This window comes from Bactrocera tryoni, unplaced genomic scaffold (genome assembly GCF_016617805.1).
Source record: "Bactrocera tryoni isolate S06 unplaced genomic scaffold, CSIRO_BtryS06_freeze2 scaffold_11, whole genome shotgun sequence".
NCBI classification, from domain to species: Eukaryota; Metazoa; Arthropoda; class Insecta; order Diptera; family Tephritidae; genus Bactrocera; species Bactrocera tryoni.
The window spans coordinates 10,225,286-10,237,797 of NW_024395824.1; the positions used below are offsets into that span (position 1 = coordinate 10,225,286).

General features: G+C 34.9%; 2 protein-coding genes across 17 annotated transcripts in view; one reads left to right on the top strand and one right to left on the bottom strand.

Moving 5' to 3' along the window:
* LOC120779511 (tetratricopeptide repeat protein 39B-like) overlaps positions 1–1,956 on the top strand; it is a 113,695-nt gene extending 111,739 nt beyond the window's left edge. For 12 of the 13 annotated variants that reach the window (XM_040111832.1, XM_040111833.1, XM_040111835.1 and 9 more), the window contains 3 exons: positions 890–1,366; positions 1,427–1,567; positions 1,756–1,956. In XM_040111832.1, coding sequence (XP_039967766.1) covers positions 890–1,366; positions 1,427–1,567; positions 1,756–1,852 — 715 coding nt within the window. In that variant the 3' untranslated portion in view covers positions 1,853–1,956. Of the gene's footprint in view, positions 1–889; positions 1,367–1,426; positions 1,568–1,729 lie in introns of all 13 variants that reach the window. The other variant, XM_040111829.1, reaches the window with a different exon arrangement.
* Positions 1,957–2,630: 674 nt separating this feature from the next.
* LOC120779513 (adapter molecule Crk) overlaps positions 2,631–12,512 on the bottom strand; it is a 152,590-nt gene continuing 142,708 nt past the window's right edge. For 3 of the 4 annotated variants that reach the window (XM_040111842.1, XM_040111843.1, XM_040111844.1), the window contains exons 3-7: positions 4,244–4,344; positions 3,919–4,163; positions 3,728–3,856; positions 3,439–3,636; positions 2,631–3,368 (exon numbers count right to left, since the gene is read on the bottom strand). In XM_040111842.1, coding sequence (XP_039967776.1) covers positions 3,099–3,368; positions 3,439–3,636; positions 3,728–3,856; positions 3,919–4,163; positions 4,244–4,344 — 943 coding nt within the window. In that variant the 3' untranslated portion in view covers positions 2,631–3,098. Of the gene's footprint in view, positions 3,369–3,438; positions 3,637–3,727; positions 3,857–3,918; positions 4,164–4,221; positions 4,345–12,512 lie in introns of all 4 variants that reach the window. The other variant, XM_040111845.1, reaches the window with a different exon arrangement.

Here is a 12,512-nt window from a genome sequence, read left to right on the forward strand (position 1 = left end):
AGCCATTCTACCGACCTAGATGATAAAAATATCCCTATAATGTGGTTCTCAATGTACAATGTTGATTATTTACCGAATGTATCGATCAATCTTTGAGGAGTCTTAATAAAAGTCAAAGAACTTCTTGTGAAAATAATAATACTTCTCTCAGCCCCTGAATAATTGAAAAAAAGAACTTTTCTTATAGTGTCAAAAAATTGTAATTTATTTTTTAAAAATATTTATTTTCCTTCTATAAAATTCGTCCAAAAAATTGTGTTTCCTTTCGAATCGCCCAAATAAATGTTATTATTTATCCGTTCTCATTTAGTAAAACACCAAGGAAAGAATTCGATGTTTTCGAATACGGTTTTCCAATAAGTTCCAGATATGTTGAATAGCACAAAAATCAATTTCCAACAGTATAACGACCCAAGGGTTGTTATAGAATTGAAAATAGCTCCATATGCCCCGCAATCACCAGACATTAATCCTATTCATCGAATTTCATTAAAAGAGTGACTAAAAACTGCCTAATCGATTGAGTGGGTCAAAATATCCGGAAATTATACTAAAAATTGAGTGGAGCATGTGTCGACGTCTGGGAACAAAAATTGCAACAAAATAAAAGCCAAAAAAAATAATAAATGCATCTAAAACTATTGTAATTACTTTTGATTCCTATAAATAATCATTAGTGAACGTAAAATTTTTTGATATGATTAGGGTTTTAAGATTTATTTGTGTAAAAAAAAATTTGATTTAATTTAATGTTAAATATACATCTTTTGAAATGCATAGAAAAAAACGACAAAATTAAATAATTTTAAAACAGTACACATGTAATTTAATAGAACTAGGTGCATGTAAACTTTATTGATTCATTGTATATACTCTTACATATTTTCAGCTTGAAGTTAGATTGGCATGAGGCGAGATTGTACGCCAGCTACTTAGTAGAACAAAGTAAATGGTCTCGTACAATTTATTCATATCAGCAAGCAGCCGTAATGCTAATGAACGATGACCTTGACGATATTGGACGGCAAACCGTTGAGCGTCTAATGCAAGGTGCACCCAAGCATAAGCAACGAATTGCTGGAAAATCACTTCCAATGGAAAAATTTATTTGTAAGAAAGTGGCACGATATTTCGCGCAAAATCATTACTTGTGCCTTCCAGCTGTTGAGCTAATGTTCGTCTGGAACACATTCAAGGTACTTGGTAGAAATTATCGGCTTTCTGACAGTATTTGCCGCTTAATTGAACACCAAATGAAAGAGTTAGCGCACAGAAATGATATTTATGAACTTGATAATCAAGCGTTATGTTTGTTATTACGTGGCGCTTGTTATCGACAAATGAAACAACCATTCCTTGCATTGCAGTAAGTTCAAAATCACACATTCATAAAATTAGTGTAAAATAATTCCGTTTCCTTTTTAAGAGATCTTGAGGCATGTATGAACTTGGAAAGTGAGGTAAAAGAGGATACATATTTGATTGCCTACGCCTGTGTGGAATCAGGACTGGTGCATGCGGACGAACAAAACTACGATTTGGCTATCTCCATAATTGAGGAAGCAAAGTAAGAGTATTTTAAAATTATTCCACTAACAGCAATAAACTACAATATTGATAATTTTACAATACTGCCAAAAATAATATGCTTCTAAATACAAAATTATCATTATAGAGCGAAATATTCAAATTAGTAGGTCTTAAAAAAACTTTTAAAATTAACTGTTAGCTCTTTATTTTCTCGTATTACTGCAGGAAGAAATACACTGGATTTTCCCTTGAATCACGCCTGCATTTTCGCATCCATGCTGCACTTATGGAACTAAAGGAAAAGCTTAATGCTACAACATAAAGATAAAAATAATAAATAAACCTGTTATATTAGCATGAAATCAAGTGAAATGAAATAAACATAGTTAAAATATATAAAGTCGTACTCGCAGATATAACACTGTACGTGACTGAGTATTAGACCGAACCAATTTATTCAAAGAGGTTGAGTCCCAAGTAGAAAAGTAATTTATCGGTTTTTGTACTTACCTCTCAAAATCGACATATTTGCCTTCGAATTTTGAAATGAAGTAAATCATTACTAATTTCAGTATGACTTCTGAAAAAAGTAAAAATATGGACTTCCTTATATACAGCCCTGATTTGCTCACTCTTCCTAGACCAAGTGCAAAACAATATTGTGACATGCGTAATTATCTACGGACTTTTGGCGCTCAGATCCGATCTGGAATCCATTTTAACGCGAATACTGTGATGGATGTTTTGAAGTACTTGTTATTATCACGTATGGAGAAAGTCAAATTCCCTACAATAAGACTTCCGCCTGATCTACCAACCTCACCACTTTTTGGTTAAGATTAATTATACACATACAACTCATTCATAACATGATACGAGTACTCTATTTTTATCAATATTTCTTTGCAAATTTTCGGAAGAATGAAACCAAAGAATTTCTAAACAAAACAAATTATTTTATTAATATTAGTTTCTTAAATAGATTCATGTTTCTTTAACTAAAAATAAAACACAATTTGAAAATGTAAGTATAAATATGATAATAATATATCATTTGTCGGTTATATTTCACACATTTTAATAATAGCAACGACATCTAATATTGTTAATGTACTTTATTAATTATTATATAATAAGGATAATAAAGATTCTATGGCATAAAATACGTGACCAGATAAACAAAAACATATATTTTATTAAATAAACTTACTAACATAAAAAATGTATGAAGGTATGCATATCCAAAAATATGAACTCAAGTGTCACTATTTTTAATCGGTTAAAATTTGCTTCGGCACTACTTTCATTTACATCTCTTCGTAATATATGTACAGTGTAGCAACATGTTGATATACATGTAGTAGTAATTAACTTGCACATATTTAATAATTATTTTTTAATGAATCCTTTTTTACGAATTTTACAGTATCGGCCAAAATTCTATTTTAATGTCAAGTTTAAAAATTATAAAATGTGTGAAATTTTAAATTATTTTTGACCCATTTGATTATTTTTACTAATTTATATCCAATCGTAATGAGTAATATGAATAATCATTCATGATTATCTTATTCCACCCAGTCATTATTTAGGCTTGACACAGAAACCACTTTCAACGTTGCATCCTCAGCATTATTTATGGGATCGCAGTCATCAATGAATTCCACATGTGTAAATGGAAAATGCCCCTTTTTTCCGTTAAGCTCCCCCTCCCACTGGCCATTTATATTAGTTTTGGTTACTTTAATTACATTGCCAATCTCAAGTTTTAGTGCTGTTTTGTCGTAGGCGTTGGGTACACGTGCCTGTTTCACACGGGCAAACGCTGGTAGTTTTCGCTATTGGGTTTTTAAGAAAGAATTTATATAATCATATAAATAAATTTACCAGTGCACCACAAATACGTACATTTAAATCGGATCGTTTCAACGAATTGCTTAGCTGATGGCAATTTGTAGATGTTGAATGAATCGTGGTATCATTTTTGCAAGCTACACTTGATAAAAGCGGGGAACGAAAACTGTTACTAGGTGCTAAAGTAGTGCCACAATTGCCACCACTCGATAATGGCCGATCAATACAGTTATCATCTGTATTTTCCTCACACTAAAAAAATTAAAAAAGGTATATTAATATATTATTTTCTGCCATAAATGCAAATTAATGTAATATGATTAATAATGGTGAATAAACTAACTATTTGAACATAAGGTACAGGAATTTGACCGATTTGTCCCTGCTGATTTCGGACCGTCCACCACTGATCTTCGTCCTTGCGAATTACAGTCAGGATTTCGCCACGTCTAAAAGGGAGATCGTCTTGATCCTGGACGCATACAAATACAAAATAATCAAAATGTGTTATTTTAATAAAATATTTATACTTACACTACCCTCAAAGTCATATCTACCAATGACTTTTTCAGCCTTCTTTGGTGCAGGGCGTCTCAGCGGAGTGGTGTCAAGATAGTGCAATGTGTAAAAAGTTAACAATTTTTGTAAGTTTTCAAATAATTGATCCCCTATTCGATACAAAACTTGATCCTGTTGTTGTATCTTATTTATAATATAGTTACTAACTTTGGTGTCCTCTCTATAAGTAATAAATACACATGTCGATACAACAAATTTGTCTGAATTAAAACAAATTGGATGCCATAGATATATTATAAAAATTTAGTACACACGCACCTTACACACAAAACATAATCACCTGCGATGGAATTACTATCACGTACTAGAAATACACCTCGGTCGCGCTCATTCATTAGCACTTCGGTTGCATCTTGACGAGACATCGGTCCGAAATACCAACTGAAAAATATAATTGGTATAAAAATTATTTTTATATAAGAAAATAATATAAAAACAAGAAAAAACGTTGCAACGAAGTTATAATCTTGACAAAAGAAAAGTTTCCATACTAGAAGTTGATATTGATCGGATGGATCAGAACAATTTGCTCAAATAATGCAGCATTGTTTTGGATAAGCGAAATTTTTTAAATACAAATAAAAAAGTTTTTCTTACAAGAACTTGATTCTGATCGTTCAGTTTGTAGGTTGGTGTGATTGTTGGTGATATCTGTACACAATTTAATATACGGATGGATGAAGAAGTTCACGCAAGTGAGGAAAGTTCTTAGAGTGCTATTCACTTGGGAGTGACCAGATGTGATTCTTTTATATATGCCCAGAACAGCTCACGACCTCCGGTTTTAGACCAAGTATCCTCTGGGTAGCCAAAGAATATCCGTTTGCAAGCGAGCTGAAGTGACCAGCCACATAAAGAGCAGCTTCAAATAAAAGAATAAAACCGCGTCGGATGAGAGACCCCCTTACGATGACGACCACTGAAAACGGGCTAGGGATTACAATTTAAGGGCATTTGGAATGTCCGTTCCTTAATTTTGTAGGTGGCGTTTATGAGAGCTGCCCCGCCACGATGTCAAAATGTGCTCGGCGACTTTAACGACAGGGTGGGGAACGAAGACATCTTAGACACAACGTTCGGTAAATTCAGCTTCCATGAGGGAACACCCTCAAAAGGGTTGAGGCTGATCGACTTCGCCGGGGCCCGAAATATGGTTATCTGTAGTACTACATTCTGGCGAAGGCAAATTCCTCAAGCTACCTGGATGTCTCTCGATCGAAAAGCCACCAACCAGATCGATTATGTTGTGATAGACGGAAGATACGCCTCCAGTGTTTTAGACTTGCATACGCTCCGAGGTCCTAGTATTCACCCAGACTACTGTCTTGTTGCAGCGAAGGTACGCAGCAACAGTAGCAAAAAACGCACGTCAACAAACACAATGAAGGTGCTACAATCACAGCAGACAATCGAACGATTTTTTACTCGAGTTGCATACTCTTGATGCCCAGAGCATACTAGAATTATGGAAGGAACGCTTCTCCAACCTGCTGAATGGCAGTGAAAGCATAACATCAGGAGATGATGAATTTGATCGATGACGATGGAGCAAACGTTCCATTGCTCAACCATAAACAACACCAAAAACTCCGTCAGAATCGGGCAGGGCCTTTCCGAGCCGTTCGATACCAAAGGTTTCAGACAAGAAGACTCTTTATCGTGTGACTTTTTCTCTACTGGAGAAAATGATTCGAGCAGCAGAGTTAAATAGGGAAAGTATCATATCATTGTCCTCATTAGCCGGGCCTTAGTTCTGCAGGATAACTCTTGCCAACAGGTGCTACTTCGGACCGAGTAGGCAATTGAGAAGTAAAGTCCTCTCTCGACTAACAAAGACCGAATTCTAAAAGTTACTCATCATCCTCGTCCTGCTATATGGTGCAGAGGCATAGATGATGACAACATCTCACATTTTCAAGAGAAAGGTTTTGCGGTGTTATGGTCCTTTGCGCATTGATAACGGCGAATACCGCAGTCAATGGAACGATGAGCTGTACGAAGTATGCCACGACAGCGACTATGCTGGCTAGGTCATGTCGCCTGAATGGATGAAAACACTCCAGCTCTGAGAGTATTCGACCTAATACCCGCCAGTAGAAGCAGAGGAAGACCTCCACTCCGTTGAAAAGTCCACGCGCAAAAGGGCTTGATTACACTTGGGTTCTCCAATTGGCTCCAAACATCGAAAAGGAAGAACGACTGGCAGACTGTTGTAAACTCGCCTATAACCGCGTAAGCGTCAATCAGGGGTGTTGTGGAATCCAAGACAGAAAAGACAGAATTGCTTAGCTGTCAGAATTGCAAATTCTGATGATGATGATTTTCATTGGTGTCACAGAATCTGATTGGATTTCCGTCTTTTCGAACACACGAACTATTCGAATCAGCTGTGTACTAATGTGACAAAACATGCAAATGAATACATTTGGTAGCAATCCTATTAAAGTTTTTAATGAGTTCTGAATTAAAGAAAGAGTTTAAGAGATAACATTTATCTAATGAATAAGGACGCATTTGGGTGTTAAGTTACATTTATTAAGTTTTGTAAATCTAATATCTTTAAATATCCGGATTTTTTTTTCCAAAAACCCAATATTTAAGACATTTCGTGTTTTATACTTATGTCTCCCCTATAGAAATATTGATAAATTAATTCGAAATAATAAAATAAAATAAAAAAACTTGATTTCTTAGCTTACATTTCAAATCTGTGAGCGACTATCTTCTTGCTTTGTTTCTGATAGCAAAACCGATAAAATTGGTTTCCGTGACACCCAAATCCGATACAAATTCTGTTTCGAATATCAAACCAATGATATCTGAATTCATGACACCTACTACGTTTTTTGATCGGTTTCAATTCTGATTCCGACAACTATCAGATTCCACAACACCCCTGAATAATTAAAGGTGGGATTTAAATACGCTTGTCTTTCTGAAGTACATAAAGTAGATTCGACGATTTTTACGATGAGTAAAATTATTCAACAAAGAAAGAGGTTCAATTAAATTTTGCAAGCGGAATCAAATTTCTGCTGCCAAAACGTTCAGAATGTTGGAAAGGGCGTTCGGTGACTACACTGGTAAACACGGTTTTTGTCACATGAACTTTGTAATGATTTTTATTTATGTTGGTGTATCCTCATTAAAAATATATAACAGTTTTGTTTCTATCACATCCAGTTTTCTTGTGACAGCTACATATTCATTTCTGACCTCATACGAGTATACGTTTCTTTGTTTACACAACTGCATTTTGTTGACTGTGTAACTATTGTGTTTGCTAAATTACATTTTATTTACATTAGTTAGATCGTAAATATGCCACGAAAGTGTTTGAACAACCCAGACAATTTTTGTTATGTGTGTGGAGAATTAACTTTTACATCTCAGCGTCGAAATTTCACATCACTAATTGAACAGTGCTATTTAGACCATTTTGGTTTTCCTGTGAGGAATCAAGACAAATCCTGGGTTCCACATAAATGTTGTGTAACGTGTGTGAGGCTCCTTTTAGGTTGACTAAACAAGAACCTAGACATTTGTCATTTGCTATACCAATGATTTGGACAGAACCAAAGGATCATGTAAGTGATTGTTATTTTTCTTTTACTCAAACAAAAGGTATTACTACCAAATCCAAACACACTATCCATTATCCAAACTTTTCTTCGGCCAAGAGACCCATCCTACATAGTGCCGAACTGCCTGTGCCGATGCCTCCAAATCGATCAAAAAGTGAGAATTCTATTCCGGAATTTGTTCTCAGTCAGCATAGTAAGGTATCTGAAGATAGTAACTCAAGTTATGAACCGTCAACTTCAAAGGAACCGCACTTACTGACACAACGTGATTTAAACGATTTAGTACGTGATTTAAATCTGCCTAAAAAACAGGCTGAGCTTTTGGAGTCTAGATTAAACGACTAGAATTTACTTTCTCGTGGTATAAAGATTTCTTATTTTTGACGTCTTGACGGTGAAATAAAACCTTACTTTTCTGAAGGAGGTGATTTAGTCTATTGTAATAACGACGACACAACAGGAAGATGAATTTATTAAATTTCGAATATGATCCAAGTCACTGGCGACTGTTTACTGACTCTTCAAAAACTATTTTGAAAGCAGTGTTACTGCATAATGGAAACAAACTTCCTTCAGTGCCGATTGCTAATGATTCTGAAATGAAAGAAACTTACGAAAATATGAGATTTATACTTGAAAAAATTGAATACAGTAAACACGCTTAGAAAATTTGTGGTGATTTTAAAGTCATTGCACTTTTACATGGACTAAAGCTTAGTTATACGAAATTTTGCTGTTTTATTTGTGAATGGGACAGTAGAGACAGAAAAAGTCACTATACAAAGAAAGTGTGGCCAAGCGTGAATCACTAACTCCAGGCCATAAAAATGTTAAAAATGATCCTCTAGTGAACCCTGATGATATACTTTTACCACCGTTGCACATAAAGCTTGGCCTGATACAAAATTTTGTAAAAGCTATGCCTAAAGATGGAGATGGTTTTTATATCTAAAAGAGAAATTCTCTAAACTTAGCGAGGCGAAAATCAAAAAGGGAATATTTGTAGGCGCACAAATACGGCAATTGATGAAGGATAAGAGCTTTGAAGAAAAACTGAATGATCAGGAAAAACTCGCCTGGAAATGTTTTGTGAATGTTGTTCAAAATTTTCTAGGTAACCATAAAGCGGAAAATTACGAAGATTCAATAAATGAACTAATGATATCATTTAAAGCTTTGGGGTGTAATATGTCCTTGAAAATACATATGCTGGACTCTCATTTGGATTTCTTTCCGGCAAATTTGGATGCTGTGAGTGACGATCAAGGTGAGAGGTTTCATCAAAACATTTCCTTAATGGAGAAGCATTATCAAGGAAGCCAAATATTCAAGAAAATCATAAGTATCTATTAGATATTAGGAAATAATTCTGTAAGTGTGGCTGAATTTTGTACTTTTTCCGAAAATATATGTATGTTTTGATGTCACAAGAAAACATGATGCTCTGTTAGCAGCTCTGCTTGTTAAAAGAGTGAGTAATTGTGCGTGCTAAAAAAATTAAATAATTTTGGTGGAAAAAGGCAGAAAATTAACAAAAATCTGCCCATCAATCCGGAAAATCCAAAGCGCGGTATCCAGGTGTATTGGAGTGCAGAACCAGCGACCTACAACCACTGACTAGTTTCGATTGGAAGGTTTGTAATTTCGCCGATATCACACTTTATTGAACACAGAGGAGAAAACATCAGCTGTTTGGAGACTTTTTTGGCGCCACAAAAAATTACCTATATTACCTTAGCCTAAAAGTATACTAAAAATTTAGATTAATAATTATTCACAAGGTAATTGAGTTATAGGGTTGTCAAGTATTGTTTATTTTATATTTATACCTTTAATTGTTATATGAATATAATTATAAGCAAACTTTAAAATCAATTATGCCAATTATCAAGACACCACCTCCAGGAGGGGGCAAACTAAGTAAAACTGCCAAAAAAGACGTCACAATCGAAGAACTAACAAAAAAGCTAGAGGAAATGGAAGAAATGTGTAAAACACTTTCATTGGAAGTAAATACTCTAAAAGCCGAAAATATAAAGCTTAAGTCCACTGATGTAAAGAAAATTCAGAATTTGGAAAATAAGGTTGAATTCTCAACGGATGAGGAAAGAACAGCCAGAGAAACTGAATGGATTCTAAAAAAAAGACCAGCTAAAAAACGAAAAGCGGAGTGTTCTCTGATCTTCAGGAAAAAGCAGATAACGTTGATATAGCAAAATCCGTTTAACCCAAAAAATAGTTCGCGGCCTCCACCAATTATGGTGTCTGGAGATGCCACAGGCAGCAATTATCAACAACTATATGCTATTGCAAAATCAGAAGCAAAAAACAATTTTACCATTAAGCTTTTAAATAATGGAATATATAAAGTAAATACTTTCTCCGTAGAGGACTATAGATGCATATCGAAAGCACTTTCGTGTAGAAATATATCTTGGTATAGCTTTGAGAATAAGCAAACGCGGCCAATTAAAGTTATTGTAAAAAATTTACACAACTCTTTTGATCCGAAATCGATAATTAACGACTTAAAAGAGCAAGGATTAAATGCACTGAGTGCTGTCAATCGTCTTCAATGGAAAACTAAAACTCCCCTCGATATGTTTTTGGTAACCTTCGATCCCATGGAGAACATAAAAAAGATTTATGAAACCAAAACTATATTGAACTCTATTGTTTCTATTGAACCGGTAAAACTACCTAAGATGATACCACAATGCAAACATTGCCAGTCATTTGGCCACACACAAAACTATTGTGGTAAACAACCAAGATGCGTTAAGTGCGCCGGTAAGCATAAAACATCTGAATGTTCGAAACCAGAGAAACAGCAGCCTAAATGCTGTGACTGTGGCGAAGCACATCCAGCCAACTATCGAGGGTGCCTTGTTGCTAAGGAATTACAGAAAATACGAGCTAACACAATTGGCCACAAAAAAGGGGATGGTCTAACCCAAAAAGTTGAAGGTTCTGTAGACTTTAGAACAACAATGAACATCAACAACAAGAAGATCCTAAAGTTACAGCTGAAACAACCAAAAAATTCACTTTTGCTCATGTTCTAAAAGCAAATAATAATGATAATGTATCATCCAACAGCATTTTATCACAGATCTTACAGAAACTCAATAAACAAGACGAATTCAACACTTCCTTACAAAATCGCTTATGCAAGCTTGAAAAATATCTTTTTGATACCAAAGATGACTAAATCATTAAAAATTCTTCTATGGAACTCAAATGGGTTAATCAAACATAAAAATGAAATCGAAATTGTACTAAACTCGGAAAATGTTGACGTATGTATGATATCGGAGACACATTTTACGTCACAAACCTATTTTAAAATTAAAAATTATGAAACTTACCATACAATTCATCCTAGCAATTGCGCCCGTGGCGGAAGCGCAATACTAATCAAAAATACGATCAAACATTTTGAAGAAGAGAAACTTTCAACTGATAAGTTTCAAGCTACAACAGTGACTATTTACGGAGTTAAGAGTCCACTCTCACTTACCTCCGTGTACAGTCCCCCAAGGCATCAAATCAAATTTGAAGAGTACCAACACTTAATAAGCAGACACAGGTATAGATTCATAATGGGTGGAGATTTCAACGCAAAGAACACGCACTGGGGTTCAAGGCTTACGACTACAAAGGGGAGAGAACTCTATAAAGCACTGCAGTCAACCGGAAGTTACGCTTTCTCGACGAACTTACCATCATATTGGCCAACAGATAATCAAAAGATTCCAGACCTGATAGATTTTTTCATTGTCGGCAAAATATCCCGGAACTATTTGTCGGTGAATCAGGGTCATGACCTTAATTCGGATCATTCTCCAATCTATTTAAGCTATAGCGAAACCATCATCTTTAAAGAAAAAGCAGCGGCCTTGTATAATAAACGAACAGATTGGGAATACTTTAGAACGATCATGGAATGTTACGAAAGTAAATATGACTCTATTTTAAATACTGGCCAGTTAGAATCTGAAATTTTACACTTTACAACAAGTATACAACACGCAGCTTGGAAAAGTACACCGGAATTAAAGAAAATTGCTGTAAACTCTCAATATCCTAATGATATAAGAGAAATCATTAAATTAAAGAGAAAGCTACGACGTAAGTGGCATCAAACTCGTTGTCCAGTTGATAAATCTATTTTAAATAAAGTCTCTAAAGATCTTAATCGGAAAATTAAGAAGTTTAAAAATGATAGTTTCGCAAAATATCTTCGGTCCCTAAGCAATGGAAAAAATTCTGACTACTCTCTTTGGAAAAGCTGTAAAAGACTACAAACACCAGAAACTCAAGTATGTCCCCTTAAAGTAAGTGCTGATAGCTGGGCCAGAGACGATTTAAAAAAAGCAGAAGTATTTTCGGATTATTTAGCCAAAATATTCTCCCCATATGAAACACACGTAGATTATCCTACTGCTTCCAGTCAAGAAAGCGAAGAAATCTCAAGTTGCACAAGCAGAGAGCTAAGTGAGGAAATCAAAAATCTGAAAAACAAAAAATCCCCCGGTTATGACCTGATTACTGCCGAGGTCCTAAAACAGCTTAAGCATAGTAAAAATTACCAACATTATTAACGCGGCTTTTCATCTTAAATACGTGCCAACTTATTGGAAAATTGCTGAAATTATCATGATTCCAAAGCCAGGGAAACCAGGATATGATGTATCTTCTTACAGACCCATATCACTTCTACCGATAATATCGAAGCTTTTTGAGAAAATTCTCATAAAACGTATCAATAAAATCATTGAACTTGAAAACCATAATTCCAGCGCATCAGTTTGGGTTTCGAGCCAACCATTCTACGATTGATCAAATCCACGGGATTACGCCACATTATTGAAAAAGTTTTGAGGAAAAAAGTTCTGTTCTGCAGTGTTTTTGGATGTTGCAAAAGCGTTCGATAAAGTTTGTCACAAAGGACTGCTTTCGAAA